The sequence below is a fragment of the Chiloscyllium plagiosum genome, chromosome 14 (assembly GCF_004010195.1).
Source record: "Chiloscyllium plagiosum isolate BGI_BamShark_2017 chromosome 14, ASM401019v2, whole genome shotgun sequence".
NCBI lineage: Eukaryota > Metazoa > Chordata > Chondrichthyes > Orectolobiformes > Hemiscylliidae > Chiloscyllium > Chiloscyllium plagiosum.
In genome coordinates, this window is record NC_057723.1 from 13,233,828 (window position 1) to 13,253,961 (window position 20,134).

At 41.4% G+C, this 20,134-nt stretch overlaps 1 protein-coding gene across 6 annotated transcripts in view; it reads left to right on the forward strand.

The window, feature by feature from the left end:
• The window catches only part of rad50 (RAD50 homolog, double strand break repair protein), a 216,201-nt gene that overhangs the window by 147,154 nt on the left and 48,913 nt on the right, over positions 1-20,134 (forward strand). For 4 of the 6 annotated variants that reach the window (XM_043703202.1, XM_043703203.1, XM_043703201.1 and 1 more), the window contains exon 26: positions 11,950-12,175. The exons of 1 other annotated variant lie outside the window; for it this stretch is intronic. In XM_043703202.1, the coding sequence (XP_043559137.1) occupies positions 11,950-12,160 (211 nt within the window). In that variant the 3' untranslated portion in view covers positions 12,161-12,175. Of the gene's footprint in view, positions 1-3,311; positions 3,875-11,949; positions 12,176-20,134 lie in introns of those variants that run through there. One more of the 6 variants, XM_043703200.1, reaches the window with a different exon arrangement.

A 20,134-nucleotide genomic window follows, 5' to 3' on the forward strand; every position in this document is an offset into this window, starting at 1 on the left:
TCTAGACTCTTTGGTCATCAGGAATGTCCTTCCTATGTCTACCCTGTCTAGTTGTGTTAGAATTTTGAAGATTTCTGAGAGATTCTCACTCATTCTTCTGAACTCATGTTTGAAATTTTAGCTTGTTCTGAAGAAGGGTCACAGAACTCTGTTAATTCTGCTTGCTTTCGACAGGTGCAACCAGATCTGCTGAGTTTCTCCAGCAATTTCTGTTTTTGTTTGAATCTTTTATCACCTTGTTCCTTCACAATTTAAAATTAATTTTACAAATATAACCTTTGACGTGAGAAAACTTTGCATGTGGGGTACATGTATTTGTTTGTACTTCATATTATTATCTTCAAATTCGCCTGTTGTCTCACTCCTCGTGGTAGCTGTAATTTCTTCTAGCCCTGAAATGCTTTGAGATCACTGAATTGCGTCTTCGTCCTGCTCTCTCCTCTTCTAAATTCCCTCTGTAAATCTGTCTCTTTGGAAAAGCTGCTGATCATCTTTCTCAATACCACCTTGTGTGGCTGTTCTGAAAGTGCCTAGGACAATTTTGTTCCATTAAAAATGCCACTGAAGACTAGTTAGCATATATTGTATGTGATATGTACATACTGAGGGTACCAGTTCTGAAGAAGGGTCACTGGACCCTAAATGTTAACTCTGCTTTCTCTTCACAGATGCTGAGGTTTCCCAGTAATTCCCTGGTTTTGTTTCTGATTTTCAGCAACCGCAGTTCTTCAAATTTATTTTGTAGCAGTGTCATTAGAGTCTTCGGGGTGTTTGTCAGTGTCTTCTTGCGAATGGTCACATGCTCTTGGGAATGAGCCAATGGTAAAAGTGGCAAATTTTCAGTCATGGTGGCAGAAGAGCTGGAACTTTGAGAGGCAGCAATTGTTTGTTGTTGTATTGCTCATTGAAATTACAAATGGGAGGGTCCTAGAGCAAAATGCAGGAAATCAAGTAGTGGAAAAAATAGTATGTTCTTCAAATGTTGCCTCTTACGAACTTCATGAATCACTTGAGAAGCCTCCTCTCGAAGGTTGAATATCCTTTGATCTTTCAATTAGGCTTCTTAACAACTGAGGCCACACTTTTGCTAAACTATCTCCAGAACCTAAGTGTTTCCATTGTGTCCTCCCTGCTTATTGTGGACACTAACTTCAGGATGTGCAGTCTAATCAGCACACCATACAATATGTTTAGAATGCTTCTGTCTTCAACTGTATAGAACTGTCAAAAGTAACATTGCATTGGCTTTCAATGGGGAGATGGTGGCATAGTAGTCATGTCGTTAAACTAGTAATCCAGAGGGCAGCATAATTTCTCTGAGGGCATGGGTTTAAATGCTATGATGGCATTTGTAAAATGCGATTTCAATGAGTAAACCTAGAAGACAAGGCCCATCTCAGTCATGGTGACCAGGGAATCATCATTGATTGTCATTTTAAAAACAAAATCTAGTTCACCAGTCCACATCAACTTTTTTTTAATTCATTCACAGGATCGGGGTGTCGCAGACTAGGCTAACATTTACTAATTACAGAGGGCCGTGAAAGGTTAACCACATTGCTGTGTGGTCTGGAGTAACATATAGCCCAGATCAGTTCAGGATGGCCAGATTCCTTCTCCAAAGGGTATTTGTGAACCAGATTGGTTTTTCCAACAATCGGCCGTGGATTCATGGCCATCATTAGATTCTTAATTCCGAATATTTATTGAATTCAAATTCCACCATCTGACGTGCAGGATTTGTACCCAGGTCCCCACATCATTGCCTGGGTCTCTGGATTAACAGTCGAGTGAGAATATCATGAGGCCATTGCCTCCCCACTAACTCTTAACTGCCTTCTGAAATGGCCTGGCAAGCCACTAAGTTCAAGGGCAATTAGTGACGGATAACAAATGTTGGCCTTACCAGCAACGTCCTCGTACCATGAAAGAATAAAGAAAATGGTGCTTTGCATCAAGTCTGAAATCCCTCGAACTTATCCAGATCGATGCTGTGTTGAACATGATCTGTGGGCTGTGATGCCTTTTCTTCCTTGCCCTGTGCAATTCCTTGTGCTGGTCTGCATTAAATTCCATCTGCAGTTTTCACATTGTGGTTTTGCCTCCTTCAATTCTACTCCCTGACTTAGTTTGCTCTACTCTGCAATCTTGATCAATGTGTGTTTTGGTTTTGTGACTGTAATGTATCCTACAATTCAGGCATCCTCCTAAATGCTACTTCTGCCTCATCAACTGCTCAATAAATAACTCGCTTCTGTACAAAGCTGGTAATTGTGTACCAGAGATAAGGAAACCCACATCAGTTGCCATGGTGCCAGCCAATCACTGTGGTGCCTCTGCAACAATGGCTATAGTAGCAAAATAAATTTTGAACAGCAAGTTTCAGCCACCAAAAAGCTGCATTGAAGTTATGAATGACTAATGAGATGTCCTGAGTTTACATTTCAGTTCAGTTACATTATGTTGTTGTTCTTCATCCCCTTGCTGAAAGCTATGCAAACTGTTCTACTCTTAAAATTTATCTTCACTGAGTACGGAACAAAAATTAATAATGACTGTTTAGAATGCACCTCCATGGGTTCAGGACGCCCTAAATTTCTTTCCAACTAATGAATTGCAGTGTTGATTTTTGTAGCGAACCTGGAAGCTAACATTTTACTGATAACAAATGGTCAGATAGACTGTTTTATGAGCAGGTTTCATGGCCCAGTGGGTAACTTCCCTACCTCTGAGCCAGAAACTCTGTATTCAAGTCTCACTGCAGGACCTGACAGCCTAGGAAGGTATATTCAAGGTGTGACCAAATAACAACCTGTTAATCTTTTGGCATCCAATATGGTCTTCAGAACCCTGAAATGTTAACTCTCCTTCTGTCTTCACCGATGCTGCAAGACCTACAGAGTTTTGCCAGCAATTTGTTTTTATGTCAGGTCTGCAGAATTTTGCATTTGACCTGTTCTTGTGATATTGGTGATAAGATCAAGTGAGAAGCCTGGAATCTGTTTTTGAAATAGTGGCTGGGAATCTTTTGTATCCATCTGAAAATAGGATCAGGAGCAGCATTGACCTCCTGTATGAAAGGTGGCAGCTCAGACAGTGCAGCAGTTACTTAGTGCTGCAGTGAAATGCTAATGTCCATTGTCTACTCAGGTAGACAGTCGAACCTGAGTGCACACAACCGAGATTTGAGACCGCTTCTTCTGAGTTGAGCTTTTCCTGTCCTTGCAAGGAAGAAGTAGTGGAAGGTAACATGTATTAACTGATGAGCCCCTCTGTCTTTTATTTATTTATAAAATGCCACTGTTTTGCAGAATAATAAAGTGTCGCTCAAATCAACGAAACTTCCAGCTCCTGGTGATCACTCATGACGAGGACTTTGTGGAGCTACTCAGTCGTTCTCAATACATTGAAAGCTTCTACAGAGTCAAAAAGAACATCGACCAGTGTTCAGAAATCGTGAAGTGCAGTGTCAGCTCCCTGAATACTCATGGTCCATGAATTTTACTGTTCATGTAAAAATATTCTTGTCTCGATAACATTTTGTGGTGACCTATAACTGAAGCTATATTTTTCATCACTTCTCACAGCATTCTGTGTGATCAAAAGATTAATTTTGTGCTTATTGATGGAACTTCAGTGTACTGCCTACAAAATGATCAGTGTTTCAATCTGTTCAGAAATACATGAGTTTTTGTTCACACTACTCCATTTTCCTCCGACATTTAGAAACCAGAGATCAACATGTGTGGGATTCCTGCCCATGGGAAGGTGAATGGAGCCAGGCAGAAATCCATCTTTTTTGGATTGTAGGTGGTTTGTGATGATTTGAATGTTAAGACACTTTTTCTTCAATAAAAGGTGAATGGAGTAAACAGCATAGTTCACAATCAGGTTGTTATTCCGGGTCAGTCTCGCCTAACAGCTGAAGAGCCCTATTTTGCATTCACAGCTGAAGGAAGTTTCTTTCCTCACCCTCAAATATCTCACTGCTCTACTGTATTCCTCACTCCATCTTACATAATGCTTGCCTTTTTTCTCCTAGTCCAAAGGAGAATGAGTTACAGTCTCCAGCGTTAAGTTTGATTAGTACCTGAGTAAAGCATATAAATCGTAAGCATTGAGCCACGAAACTGCCTCAGCAATATGTTCTTGGTAAAGGTAAAGTCACCATAGTCCTAGCAGACCAGAGGGCTGCTCTCTCTCATCAGAGAGAAATGACTCTGTCTCAGGTGATGGGAGAGTTTGGGAAAAGAAGAATGACAGTGAAGAGTGAGTGTGACTGTGAGGAAGGTTTTGTGATGGTGAGAGTAAGAGGGAGAGACTTTGAGGAAGTGGCTGTGACCCTGAGTGAGAGCGTGAAAGTAGGTAGTGAGTGTGACTATGATGGGGTAAGTGAAATGGAGAGGGAGTGAGCATGACAGTGGTGGAGTCAAGTGAGGGAGTAAGGGTGATAGGGAGTGACAGTGAGGTCCGTTGTGGAAATTTCAGCCTGTGTGGGGAATTGAACCCATACTGTTGGCATCACTGCCTCACAACTAATTGATCTCAGCTCACTTGGCTGGTTTGCAACACAATGTGGGCCAGCATTGTGGGTTCCATTTTGCACTGGCTGAGGTTACCGTGAAGGACCCTCTTTCTCTCACCTCACCTGGAGCACGGTGACCACCCCCCCCAGGTTAAACCACCACCAGTCATATCCCTCTAATGAGAGCGCAGCCCTAAATTCTTGGTTTAAAAACCTAATGATATCTAAAAGGTTAAATCTATCCATGACAGGTCTGATGGGCCAAATAGCCTCTATGTTGCATTATTTTATGATTCTTCCACATGTAATGATTTAAGCTGCAAGTTTCCAAGGCAATCTTTAGCTTGTTATGAGCTTACTTGCAGGTTATCAGAATAGTCTCTGGATCCAAATGGCATGAATCTTAAAAGACTAAACTTGTAGTTTAGACTAATTTTTATTGCAAAAGACAAAAGCTTAAATGTTCTAGTGGTTAAAATGTATAAACAATATTTTTTAGGAGGTCTTTTTGAATATGTGATCACGAAACATAAATTCTTTTTGTTGATCTCAAACTATTTGAGACTACATCATTTTAAATTAATGACCTTCTTCAGATAAGATTAAAATACAAGTTGAAGAATGCAAGCCTTACTCACTCATGAGATCTGGTATCAAAATACTTAACAGCATCTATTTCATTTTCAACCCTGGGATTGTTCATACACGGGTTATAGCTTTGAGCTTATGAGAATAAAATTGACTCTACCAATATCAGTATGTTACCTCGGACACAAAAAATGTTTGGCCTTTACAGTCTTCTTTGGTTTCTTTAGGGTATTCCACACTTAAGTCTAATATTCCTGGAATCTGGTAGCTGTGTCACTGGATCTTGAGTTTAATGTTTGTCGTGTGTTTGAACCACAGTCTGGCTGGGATTATAACCCGTCCTCTGCTTCAAGTATTGGGTTTTGCGATTAAAGCACAAGTTATATTTAGGCTACTCATTGGAAGGACCAGTGTTGGACCGGAGTGAACCAAGTTAAAAATCACACAACACCAGGTTATGGTCCAACAGGTTTATTTGGGGCACTAGCTTTCGAAGCGCTGCTGTTTCATCAGGTGGTTGTGGAGCAAAATCATAAGGCACAGGATTGCAGTGTCATGGAATGTAATATTAAACAAATTTAGCTTAAGTCTTTCATCTTTTAGAATAATCATGTTAGTTTCGGTTCCTTCATATGTAAGTCCCAGAACTTCTTTAAAGTTACATTCTCAAGATAGCTTTTAACAATAGGTGCCATCTCAGCTCATTGCAAGGTGTGAAGTTAAAGTCTGTCAGTGTCCCAATGTTAGGTCAGACTATTTCTATTTCTAAAGTGGGATTTACAGAATCTTATGTGTATTTATGCATTTTTTTGAGCAAAGTAAACATGTTATTCTGCAAGTACAAATTCATCCCACATTGTGTGTGTGTGTGAGAGAGAGAGACCAAGTGAGTCTGTGCATGTGGGTGTCTTGAGTGTGTGTATATGTAAAGACAGTTTCATACCTTTACCCAAATGCACTGCTCATTTCCCACTGTGTAGAGGGCACATGAAGGAATGTTATTGTATATTCTGTTTTAGAAGTATAGTGGTATACAGCACAGAAGCAGACTTCAACCAATCTATACTGACCATGATCCCAAACTAAACTAGTCCCACCTATCTGGCTTAAAGTAAAAGGTATCACCTTCTTGGGAGTCAGTGCTATATCCAGGCTATGAGCAAATAAATTTTAAGCTCAGAAATCCATTGATCCCACAGCCTGGTGAATTTCTTGATGAAGAAAGAAACTGGAGCTGATTAATTGATTCCCCATCACATGCCAATTTTGTTTTTATGCCTTTGAGGTATGCAGAGATGACACAAACGATTCTATGTCTAACCAGGAGGGTTTTTTTTTGCAATAGTTAATATCTTTTGAGTCATAAGTTTCCAGCTGACTTAGTTTCTCTTAATAACCAAACCTAGGTTTGACATTACAGCAGAGGACAGACAAGAGGTACGCAGAATCTAACACTGTTCAAATAAATACTAAACACTATTTCAAGAGCATGTTTCCTGAAGAGTTTAATAAGTATTAAGTTTTATTTTAAATGTAAGAAACAGAATTGTCTCTTTGTGAACCATCAAGATACACTGTTGTCAATGCTCTTTGACCATTGTATTTCAACCATAAGTCCAGACTTGTGAGAAAAAATGTAGTACATAGTATACAAAGGTCAGTTACAACATGGATAGAAAATTGTTCAAGTGATTGGAAACAGTAATGGCAATGGATATTTTTCAGGCTAGAGGAAGGTTTGTTGTGTACTTCCCCAGAGGTTACTATTGGGACCATTGCTTTTCCTGAAATTTATTAATGATTTTGGTATTCAGAGGACAATTTCCGAGTTTGTGGATGTTATGAAACTTGGAAACACTGTAAATGTGAGGAGTATCATGTATAACTTCAAGAGGACATAGAGGAGTCGGCAGATAGAATCAATGCAGAGAAGTGTGAGGTGATACACATTGGTTGGAAGAACATTGAAAGACAATATAACATAAGTTAAAAATCACACAACACCAGGTTATAGTCCAACAAGTTTATTTGGAAGCACTCGCTTTTGGAGTGCTGCTCCTCCTGATGAAGGAGCAGCGCTCTGAAAGCTAGTGCTTCCAAATAAACCTGGTGGACTATAACCTGCTTTTGTGATTTTTAACTTCGTACATCCCAGTCCAGCACAGGCATCTCCAAATATAACAAGGTATACAATTCTAAAGGCAGTGCATGAGCAGAGGGACCTGGTTGTATATGTGCACATATTGAGGTTGGTAGGACAGGTGGGGAAAGTAGTTAATAAAGCTTATGGTATCCTGGGCTTTATTAATAGGGGCATAGAGAAAGACTGTGATGCTGAAATTGTATAAGGCACTTGTTAGAATGCAGTGAGAATGTTGTGTACAGCTCTGGGCTCCACATTATAGGAAGGATGAGAATGCATTGAAGCAGTTTGGAAGAATAGATAAAGGGATGAGAACCTTCAATAATCAGGAAAGATTTGAGAAATAGGACTGTTCTTTTTAGAGAGAAGAAGGCTAAAAGGAGATTAGATAGAGATTTTAGGATTATGGGGAGGTGTGTGAAGTAGATAAGGAGAAATTGTTTCTACCTGCAAAAGGAACAAAATAAGAGGGCATAATTTTAATGTGATAGGAGGAAAACCTTTTTTTTTAAAGCAATGAATGGTTTGGATCTGGAATGCACTACCTGGAAGTATGAAGAGGTGGAGCTCAAAGGAGCCATTCAAGAAATGTCAGGTGATTATTTAAATAGAAACAATGAGCAAGAATATGGAATAGGTTTTAGGATGAGTGTGGCAGATTTAAAATGGAGAGGAGGAGAAATTGCTTCTCTTAAAAGGTTGTGAATCTCCGGTATTCACCCTAGAGTATGGTGGATACTGGGGCATTGAGTAAATTTAAGGAGGCGATAGACATTTTTATTTCGTAATGGGTTGAAGTGTAATGCAGGCAGGAAAGTGACTTGAGGAAGATGAAATCAGCCATGATCGTGTTAAATGGCAGAGCAGCCTTAATGTGCTGAATTATCTACTTCTGCTCCTACTACTTATGAAAAGACAGGAGAATGTCACAATGCTCGTTCAGAGAACCAGTACAGACATGGATTGAATTGCAGCCTTCTGTACTGTAGCACTTCATTAATTCTGTGATCCTGCCAGTATTTCTTACAGCATTTCATCAATTGTTGCATGGTTTCTTTCACACGAGCCATTGCTGGATGAGCTCTCTGCAGCAGTATGCATGACTATAATATTAAAGTTCTGACACGTGTCCCATAAATCATATTTACAAATTCACCTCCATTATCCATTGACAGTTTTGTTGGTGACCCCAAGCCTGTGCTGACCTTAATTTCTATGACTTTGTCCACTACAGACTATCCTTATTATTTATCCTGTGGATAACCCTGGTCTCCATATCAGTTAAATGTGGTAGACATTCCAATCTTCAGATCCATGCCTACTATTTCACTAAATTGCCAGGCTGAAGGACCACTAACAACTGGGAATAGTGGTGTCTTACAGTATTTAATGCATATGTCACATTGAGTTGTGACCTGTTCTTCACAGGGTTTGTATTCTTTATCCATAACTTTGGCATTCTTTAACAACAATTTTATTTTTTTGTGACAAAGGATGAGTAAATTATTCAGGCATTTTCTATTTCTATTTAATCATCTTCTTATCAGCCAGGCTCCAATCTGCAGCAATTAATAACTCTTTGGATCTCTTTTTTTGATTCACTCTTGGGACAGGTGTCGTTTCCTAGCCAGCATTTATTGTTCATCCCTAGTTTACTTGAGAAGTGGTGAGCTGCTTTCTTGAACTGATGCAGCCCATATTACACTTACAGAGGAATTCTAGGATTTTGACCCAGTGACAGTGAAGGAACAGTGACATATTTCCAAGTCAGGGTGGTGAATAGCTTGGAGGGGAGCTTGTAGATGGTGGTGTTCCTGTTTATCTGCTGCCTTTGTACTTCTAAATGAAAGTGAGTGTGCATTTGGAAGGTGTTAAGTCTAAGGATCTTTGGTGAATATCTGCAGTGCATCTTATAGATAGTTGCATACTGTGTACTGAGCATCAGTCGTGAAGGGAGTGGATGTGTGGTGCCAATTGAGCAGGCTGCTTTGTTTTGGGTGGTGTCAAGGTTCTAACATGTTGTTGGAGCTGCAGCCATCTAAGCAAGCGGGGAATATTCCATTGTACTCCTGATTTGTGCCTTATAGATGGTGGATAAACACTGGGGAGTCAGGACATGAGTTACTCTTTGCTGTATTCCTAGCCTCTGACCTGCTCTTGTAGCCATTGTATTTGTATGGTGAGTCCAGTTCAGTTTCAGGTCAATGATAACCTCCCATGATGACGATGAGTTCCCCTACATGTTGATAGTAGGGGAATTCAGTGGTGATAATACCTTTTGAATGTCAAGCCTTTGTGGTTAGGTTGTCCCTTATTGGAGATGATCGTTGCCTGGCATTTGTGTGATGCAAATGTTACTTACGAGTTGTCAGCCCAAGCCTGGAGATTGGTCAGATTCTGTTGAACATGGACTTCTTCAGTATTTGAGGAGTGCTGAACATTGTGCAATCATCAGCAAACATCCCCACTCCTGACCTTATGGTGGAGGGAAGGTCACTGATGAAGCAGTTGAAGATGGTTGGGCCTAAGATACTACCCTGAGGATCTCCTGCAGAGATGTCCTGGAGCTGAGATGACTGAACTCCAATACCATAGCTATCTTCCTATGTGCCAGGTATGATTCTAGCCAACGGATATTTTTCCCCTGATTGGTGAGAAATTCCCAGTTGCCTCAACAGAATATAATAATGTCCAAGTCCTGTAGGTTTACTGCTCTACCAAATACTTTATTAATCTCCATGTCTGAACAGCATTTTCATTTTTTCAGAAGATATACTCAGCAATTTTGGCATGTCATGCTGGAATTAATGCAGCCCCGCAATTTCACAGGAGAGAACCATTCTCTTTAAAGGTGGTAACTCTAATCCCTTCCCCAACCCCCCACCCCAACCTTCGCCCACCCACCAAATCGAAACAAGCAGGGCTTTCACATCCTTTGACTACTTTTCATCTTCTTTGTCCAGGGTTTTAAAGAATGTTTCAGCCAATCACACCCATGTGCAGCTGAGTTACAGACACTATTTTAAATGACAGAATGAAATGAATCAGCAACTAAGATGAGATGGGTTAAGTCTTTGGTGATTAACACAATATTTTCTTGCTGGTCAGTCTTATACACCCATTTGTGAGCCATGTTTTAAGTTATTTCAAATACTTAATATCTGATTCTCAGATGGTCCCTGGCACAGTGATATGTAGACTCACAATGGAAACACCACAGAATCATAAAATTATACAGTACAGAAGAGGTCCTTTGACCCATCAAGTCAGTACTGCCAAAAATATGCTATTACTTACAGTAAACCACTTTCCCTCAATAGGCCCATAGGCTTGAATGTTATGGCATTTCAAGTGCTCATCCAACTATGTTTTAAGGGTTGTGAGGTTTCCTGCCTCAACTACCCTCCCAGACTTCTGTCATGCTCTGGGTGAAAATATATTTCTTCACATCCCCTCTAAACCTCCTCCCTTTAAATTTAAAAGAATACCCTCTTTCATTAATTCTTCAACTAAGCTGTTTCTATACACCCTATCTGTGCCCCTTATAATCTCATACACCTCTATCAGGTCCTCCCTCAGTTTACTCAAAAGAAAATGACCTGAGCTTATCCAGTCTCTTCATAGCTAAACTCTTCCATCAAATCAAATTACCGGTGAATCTCCTCTGTACCCTCTCCAGTGCAATCACATTCTTCCCCTGTGTGGTGACCAGAACTGCACACAGGACTCCAGCTGTGGCCTGACCAAAGTTCTGTATAGCTCCAACATGACCTCCCTAACATGTCTAACACAAATATATAAGGGACAGGGATACAGTGCAGGAAGGTGGAGTGAAATAGATCAGATCTTGAATCATTGAGCATGCTCAGAAGACCTAATCCAGCTCCCAATTTCATTTTCATACATGTATTTGCACTCCAAAATCTCTTTTAACTTCAACTATTTATCCCCTTTACATCTGAGATGAATGAACTCACAGTTACACACATTAAAATGCCACAGTTTTGCCCATTCACTTAAATTATCAGCATTTCCGTGCAATTTTATATTACCTAAAATGCCACCTATCTGTGTCATTATCAAACTTGGAAATGTGGCTTTTTATCTCATCATCTAAGTTGCTAATGAATTGTTAAGGTCTTGAAAGCTTTACAGGGCATCCACTAGTTAAATCCTGCTAATAGGAATCCTGCCCATTACTCTAACTCCACACGTCCTGTTGCTCAGCCAATTTCCGAACCAGACTTGTAATGTATTTTCAATTCCACAAGGTTTGGATAACTTGTGGTAGCTTTATCAAATACCTCTTGAAGATTCACATTATCAACATCAATGGACATTCTTTGTCCATTACTTTAGCCACCTTGGATCTACTCTTCACTAATGATTTCACCAACCTACCTAATAACCACGGTATAAGCTGCTAAATGCGCATTGTCACTTTGCTGAATACAAAATGATATATTCACCTATTACCTCTGTCAACATCATCTCAAAAGGCTATGATTCTCGTGAATACTTACCATAGAAACCAGTGCAATGTGAACACAAGAATTTTTTTGTTGCACTTTTTTATGCTTAACTGCTCAGTTTAATCTTGCCAAGATTCTCCACTTCCTTTTGTTAGAACATTAGATGCAAACTAAATGTAAAGAGTATGTGAAGTGGCTAATTATATCATTTCAATTCGAAGCTCATGGATTCTGTCTTCAGATGGACCTGTCAGAGGTGACACCCCAGCTCTGCCTCAAAATACCACCACTGTCCAGGCATTTGAGGGACTGCAGGGAGAGAACTCAAGGCAATTGGTTTTACAGACAGTACTACCTTGCAAGCTCATTTCAACTGATAGTGTTCTCAGCACTGGGTGTGTCTGGGCACTTATCGACAAGAAACCAAACTGAACTATTGCAATCAGACTGCTGAAACTACAAGAATTTTTTGTATAAAATGTTATGAGACAACTGGAGATAGCTATCTCTAATTCGTCACTCCAATTTTCCGTTAGTATTATGTCTGGCATGGGTACATTTAGTTTTAAAGAGAACTGAAATACTAGATGTATGTACAATGGAGCGAAGAAATAATTTAAATATTTTATCACTTTCGTGTGTATTCTTCTAATCTTTTCTTTCACACGTATTTATCTATCTCTTCTTGAAAAACATCTATGCTTGAATTATTTAATGTAGCAACAAATTCCACAATCTAGGTAACCACCTTCCGGTTAAAGATGTTCTTCTCACATTTTTTTTAATTCAATTTATCAATCTTGCACTTATGGTCCCTGGTTCTGAACTGCCCTGCAAGCATATTCCACAGCTATTATGAATGGTCCCTCGCAGACGAGGATGACTCTCTTCATTCTCAGGCAAAGTCCTTAGGTGACTGTACCGACTGATGCAGCTTCCGCAGGCTTTGTTACACTCTGGGCAGACTGTGGTCATGGGAAAAGAGTGAAGTGGGGTGGGGGAAGGTATTGATGTGGCAGTGCACTCCTTTCACTGTTTGCGCCTGGCTTTCGCTTTTTCTTGATGGCAAGTCTCGAGGTGCCTATGTCTTCCTGGATGCTCCTCTTCCAGTTTGGATGGTCTTAGGCCAGTGATTCCCAGTTATCTGTTGGAATGCCACACTCCACCAGCAAGGCCTTGAGAATATCAATGAAGTGCTTCTTCTGACTACCTGGGAATTGCCTGCCGTTTCAAGGCTGGAAGGACTTGCTTAGTGAGTCTCATGTCAGTCATGTGGATGATGTGCCCAGCCCATCACAGCCAATCAAGGGTGGTCAGTGCCTCAAGGATGCTGGTATTGGTGCGTCTTTCTTCCCAGCGGATTTGCGGGATCTTGCGTAAGGCAGCATTGGTGGTACATGCTCCCCCCAGCAACTTGACGTGTCCGTGTTTCAGAACTATACGGGAGGGCTGGAACCACCACTACTCTGTAAACCATAAGCTTAGTGTTGGGTCTGATGTTGTTGTTCTCGAACACCCTTTTCCCTTAGGTGGCAGGAGGCTGCACTAGCACACTGGAGGTTGTGCTGGATCTCCTCATCAATAGCTGCTTTGGTCAATAGGACACTCCTGAGGTATTGGAAGTGGTCAACATTCTCTAAGGCCTCCCTATAAACCTTGATGATCAGGGATTTGCTCCACAATGCTGGGCCAGGTTGGTGGAGGATTTTCATCTTGCAGGTGTTCCGGGTAAGATCTATGCTGTCATACACCTCTGTAAAGGTGCTGACAGTCGTCTGGAGGACTATCCTTGCAATTGGACATGGTCAAGCATCATCTGCACACTGCAGCTCAATGACACAAGTTGGGGTCCATGATGTGGAGGAGCCAGCGTTGGACTGGGTGGACAAAGTTTAAAAAATCACACAACACCAGGTTATAATCCAAAAGGTTTATTTGGAAGTACAAACTTTCAGAGCACTGCTCCTTCATCAGGTAGCTAGTGGGGCAGGATCATAGGACACAGAATTCATAGTAAAAGGTCAAAGTGTTATTCAACTAATGCGATGTATTGAACAAACCTAAATTGCTTTTAAGTCTTGATCACTTAGAATGAGCTGCAGGTTTCGATTCATTAATTTGTAAACCCCAGAACCTCTTTAAGGTTGCATTCCCGAGATAACTTGATGTTTTATAAAAATTAGTGACATGTCAGCTGAGACTATGCATTAAAGCTGTGATGTCAGAGTCTGTCTGTATGCCAACCTTGAGTCAGACTGGTTCTATTTCCAGAGTAGGAATTTATAAAATGTCACCTGGACTGACTGCCTATAGATTGTGTTTATTTTGTTCAAAATAGAATGTATCTGCAAATGCAAATTCTTCCCATTGACTTATACATGTGTGTGTGTGTTTGTGCATGTGAGGAAGTGAGAGTGTGTGTGTGGGAGGGAGTGAGTGTGTATGATTGATTATGCGTGCAGTAAATGCCTGTGAGTGTGTGTGTGTGTGTCCAACTCAACTCTTCATCATAATAGTGCAACAATCTCAAAGGGGCACCTTTCATCTAGAAGACAGCGAGTCGGGGCAGCATGGTCGCTCAGTAGTTAGCACTGCTGCCTCACAGTGTTAGGAACCCGGGTTCGATTCCAGCCTCGGGCAACTGTGTGGAATTTGCATTCTCCCCTGTCCGCATGGGTTTCCTCCCACAGTCCAAAGATGTGCAGATTAGGTGAATTTGCCATACTAAATTGTCCAGAGTGTTCAGGGATGTGTAGGTTCGGTGCATTAGTCAGGAGTAAATGTAGAGTAAAGGAGGTTGGGTTTGGATGGGATACTCTTCGGAGGATTGGTGTGGACCTGTTGGGCCAAAGGGCTTGTTTCCACACTGTAGGGATTCTAAGATTCTGTAGGGATTCTAAGAAGTCAGCAGTGAAATATTCCCTCAATACTCCACCAGCTCTGCAGCGGATCCCGAATGCTGAAACTGTGGCAAAACTAGCACTACCTTTTGATTCCATCCTGATAGTTTTCATGCCTCAGTTCTCATATTATTCAAGCAGATCTTTACATCTTTATACCTTCTCTATATCCTCTTTGTAAAAGAGAGACCAGACTGTTTAGAAGTATTCCAAGCATTGTTTAACATACTGAGGGAAGCAAAGGTAAAAATTGTGAATGCACTAGCTATAAACTTCAGATTCTTTTTGAACATAGAAAAGTACAGCACAGAACAGGCCCTTTGGACCATGATGTTGTGCCGAGGTTTAATCCTAATGTAAAATATAGTAACAACCTACACACTCCTCAACTCACTGCTATCCATATGTATGTCCAGCAGTCGCTTAAATGTCCCCAATGACTCTGTTTCCACCACCACAGCTGGCAACGCATTCCATGCATTCACAACTCTCGCGTAATGAACCTATCTCTGACATCTCCTTTATACCTTCCTCCTAATAAGTTCAAACTATGACTCCTCGTACCAGTCAATCCTGCCTTAGGGAAAAGTCTCTGGCTATTGACTCTATCTATTCCACTCATTATTTTGTACACCTCGATCAGGTCTCCTCTCTTCCTCCTTCTCTCCAGAGAGAAAAGTCCGAGCTTACTCAACCTTTCTTCATAAGGCAAGCCCTCCAGTCCAGGCAGCATCCTGCTAAACCTTCTTTGCACCCACTCCAAAGCCTCTGAATCTTTCCTGTAGTAGGGCGACCAGAACTAGACACAATATTCCAACTGTAGTCTCACCACGGACTTGTAGAGCTGCAGCAAAACCCCGCAGCTCTTAAACTCTATCCCCCTGTTAATGAAAGCCATAACACAATATGCTTTCCTAACAACCCTATCCACTTGTGTGGCATTTTTGAGGGACCTATGTACTTGCACACCCAGATCCCTCTGTTCCTCCACATGCCAAGAATCCTGTCTTTAATCCTATATTCAGCATTCAAGTTCGACCTTCCAAAATGCATCACTTCGCATTTATCCAGGTTGAACTCCATCTGCCATTTCTCAGCCCAGTTCTGCATCCTGTCTATGTTGTGCTGCAGCCTGCAGTAGCCCTCTATACTATTGACAATACCTCCAACATTTGTGTCATCTGCAAATTTACGAACCCACCCCTCAACCTCCTCATCCAAGTCATTGAAACAAACGACAGAGTGCAGAGGCCCAAGAACAGAGCCTTGCGGGACCCCACTCAACACTGACCTCCAGGCAGAATACTTTCCATCTACAACCACTCTCTGCCTTCTGTCAGCCAGCAAATTCTGAATCCAGATAGCCTAATCTCCCTGCATCCCATACTTCCTGACTTTATGAATAAGCCTACCATGGGGAACCTTATCAAATGCCTTGCTGAAGTCCATATACAACACATCCACTGCTCTACCATCGTCGACCTGTCTTGATACCTCCTCAAAGAACTCAATAAGATTTGTGAGGCATGACTTGCCCCTCATAAAGCCACGCTGACTGCCTTTAATCACATTATGCTTTGCCAAATAGTCATAAATCCTATCCCTCAGAATTCTTTCCAAAACTTTGCTGACCACAGACGCAAGACTGACTGGTCTGTAATTGCCAGGGATTTCCCTATTACCCTTCATGAAAAGACGAACAACATTCGCCTCCTTCCAATTCTCCGGTACGACTCCTGTGGAGAGTGAGGAGGAAAATATTCTCGCCAGCGGCTTAGCAACCTCCTTTCTCGCTTCCTGGAGCAGCCTAGGATAAATCTGATCTGGGTTGAAACTTTATTGCTGGAACAGCACAGCAGGTCAGGCAGCATCCAGGGAACAGGAGATTCGACGTTTCGGGCACATGCCCTTCTTCAGGAAACGTCGAATCTCCTGTTCCCTGGATGCTGCCTGATCTGCTGTGCTGTTCCAGCAATAAAGTTTCAACTTTGATCTCCAGCATCTGCAGACCTCACTTTCTCCCCTAAATCTGATCTGGCCCTAGGGACTTAACAATCTTAATGTTTTCCAAAATTTCTAGCACATCAACTTCATCAATCTTGATCTGGTCAAGACTGTATCCCAGCTCCTCTAAGTTTTCACTTACAACAAGTTCCCTTTCCTTCGTGAAAACTGAAGCAAAAAACTCATTTAGGGCTTCTCCTATCTGCTCAGATTCGATGCACAAGTTCCCTCCGCTATCCCTGATCAGCCCTACCTTCTCCCAGATCATTCTCCTATTCCTCACGTATGAGTAAAATGCCTTTGGGTTCTCCCTAATCCTTCTTGCCAAGCCTTTTTCATGTCCACTCCTGCTCTCCTCAGTCCACTTCTGAGCTCCTTCCTAGCAAGCCTGTAATCCTCTAAAGATGTGCTATATCCTTGCATCCTCCACCTTACGTAAGCTGCCTTCTTCTTTTTGACAAGAAGTTCCTCTCTTCTCATCATTCCTTAATCTTACCCCTTCTTACCTGTCTCAGAGGAACAAATGTGTGCATCACTAGCAACAACTGCTCCTTAAATAGTCTCCACATGTCTGCTGTGCCCTTTCTGTGGGCTGTGCCCTTTCTGTGGAACAATTGCTCCCAGTCTGTACTTCCCAACTCCTGTCTAATAGCGTCGTAATTTCCTTGTCCCCAATTAAATATCTTCCCTTGGTAACTGCTCCTTTCACTTTCCAAGGCTATGCTAAATGTGAGGCAGTTGTGACCATTTTCACCAAAGTGCTCTCCCACCGTGAGATCTGACACCTATCCTGGCTCGTTGCATAGCACCAAATCCAAAATGGCCTCTCCCCTCATGGGTCTGTCTACATACTGAGTAAGGAAACCCTCCTGAATGCACCTGACAAAAACTGCTCCATCCAAACCATCTGCACTTAAGAGGTTCCAGTTGATATTGGAAAAGTTGAAATCACCCATAACAACAACCATGCTACTTCTGCATTTTTCCAGAGTCTCCCTGCCTATAAGATTTTCAATCTCTCTACTGCTATTAGGTGGTCTGTAGAAAACCCCCATTGCGGTGGCTGTTCCCTTGCTGTTCCTAACTTCCACCCATTCTGACTCAGTAGACAAAACTTCCTCAACAACCTTCATTTCTGTAGCTGTGATGCACTCTCTCTTTGGATACTGGTCCAGTGGCAAATGATGTGAAAACAATATATATTACACCCTGGGTCAAAGTAGGGCATAAGAATAAACCAAACAAATTTTAGGCTAGTCAGCTGTGATTGGAAAGCTTTTAAAAGCAACTATTTAGAAGAAAATTAACAGTCATTTGGACAAACATGGATTAATTAAGAAAAGTCAGTGTTGATTTATTGGGGGAAAATCATGGATACTAACTTCTTGAAATTTTCAATGAGCTAACAAAGAGTGTCAGTGAAGGTAATATGTGGATGATGTGTAAATGGACTTGCAAACAACATTTGCTGAAGTGCCACATAATTGGGATATCAGCAAACTTAGAGCTTATGGATCATAATGGAAAAATGCCAGCAAGAATCAATTGGCTGAATGACAAGAAATGGAGTTGGAGTCATTAGTTGTTCTTCAAACAAGAGGAAGGTTCATGGTGGGATTCTCCAATGGTCAGTTTGGGATCCCTACTCTTCCTGACATTTATTAATGACCTTAATGTGGCAATGGGCACAGTGACACTCGGCTCCAGCTATCATGTTGAGGCTAACAGGGTTATGGCTGATGAATTCCTGGTGACACCTGGAATTTGTTGGGTGTCTTGGTTGGATCATCTGGAGGAGCCTTGTGACAGCTGGTAACTGAAACAAAAACAGAAATTGCTAGTGAAACTCAGCAGGTCTGGCAGCATCTGTGGAGAGAAAGCAGAGTTAATGTTTCAACACTCCATCAGGATTGGGAACTGTTGTGTCTGAGATTTGAAGAAGAGTAGTCTCGTTCTTCAATGCATATGAGTTTAATTCTTCCATTGTGCTTTCTAACTCTAGTAGGAGAGGACATTTGAGTTTTGGAATTTTTATGTCAAATCATTTCCAGGAGCTAGCACTAAAGGACACTTTCACCAAAAGAGTTGTTTGCTCCCAAGTCAGAACCAACAAATCCTGAAGACACTTGCGGGATCAGGTAGAGTCTTTAAGGAGAATAGAACAGTAAACATACTGGGCACAAGTTCCTTTACAAATCTCGGTATTTCCATCACGTGCTATTTCATTTTCAAATTTCCAGCATCTGCTGCTGATTGTTGCTTTTCCTTTCTTCTTGTGACCTAATCATGTGAAACCAGAGGTTTTCATTGTTCAAAGTGAAACTAAAGCGTGTTGTAGTTTGTAGTAAACATTTGAACAAAAACGATTTTTTTTTTCTTTTAAAAAGCTGTACTCTGAAGTAAGGGATTTCAAATGGAATCACAGAATTTTCTTGGCACAGAAGGAGATGATTCGGCCCATCATGCCCATACCAGCTACCTAGCCCCATCTCCCATCTTTTCAACATATCCCTGCACACCATTTGTATCCAAATAATCATCCAATTCCCTCTTGAATGCCTCAATCAAGCTTCCCTCCAACACATCTCCAGGCAGTGGGTATTTCACACCCTAACTACCCACTGTGAGGATAAACTTTTTTTGCCCGTAGTCATAGAGCCATACTGCACAGAAATAGATTCTTCAGTCCAACTTGTCCATGCTGACCAAGTTTCCCAAATTAAACTAGTGCCACTTGACTGCATTTGGCTGATATCCTTCTAAACCTTTCTGATTCATGCACCTATGTCTACCACTTCTTCTTGAAGTTCATTTCACATATGAACCACCTTCTGTGTGAAAAAGTTGGCCGTCAGGTTCTTTTTAAATTTTTATCCTCTCACTTAATATGCCCTCTAGTTTTGAACTCTCCCACCCTATGGAAAAGACCTTGGCCATTGACCCTATCTATGCTCCTCATGATTTTATAAACCTCTATAAATAAAAGGTGAATTTTTATAAACCTTTTATAAAACCTCTATAAACCCCAACCTCCTCCGCGCCAGTGAAAAATGTCCCAGCCTATCCAACTTCTCCTCATAACTCAAACCCTCCAGTCTCAGCAACATGCTTGTATGTTTTTTCAGCACCCTCTCCAATTTAATAATGTCATTCCTACAGCATTGCCCTTCCTTCATTTGCACATCATTTTAAATCCATGCCCTCTCATTCCATTTTTATGAGCAGGAACAGCTTCTCTCTGTCTACTCTGTGCAGACCATTCATGGTTTTGACAACTAGGTAAAAACAATGACTGCAGATGCTGGAAACCAGATTCTGGATCAGTGGTGCTGGAAGAGCACAGCAGTTCAGGCAGCATCCAACGAGCAGTGAAATCGACGTTTTGGGCAAAAGCCCTTCATCCGGAATAAAGGTAGTGAGCCTGAAGCGTGGAGAGATAAGCTAGAGGAGGGCGGGGGTGGGGAGAGAGTAGCATAGAGTACAATGGGTGAGTGGGGGAGGA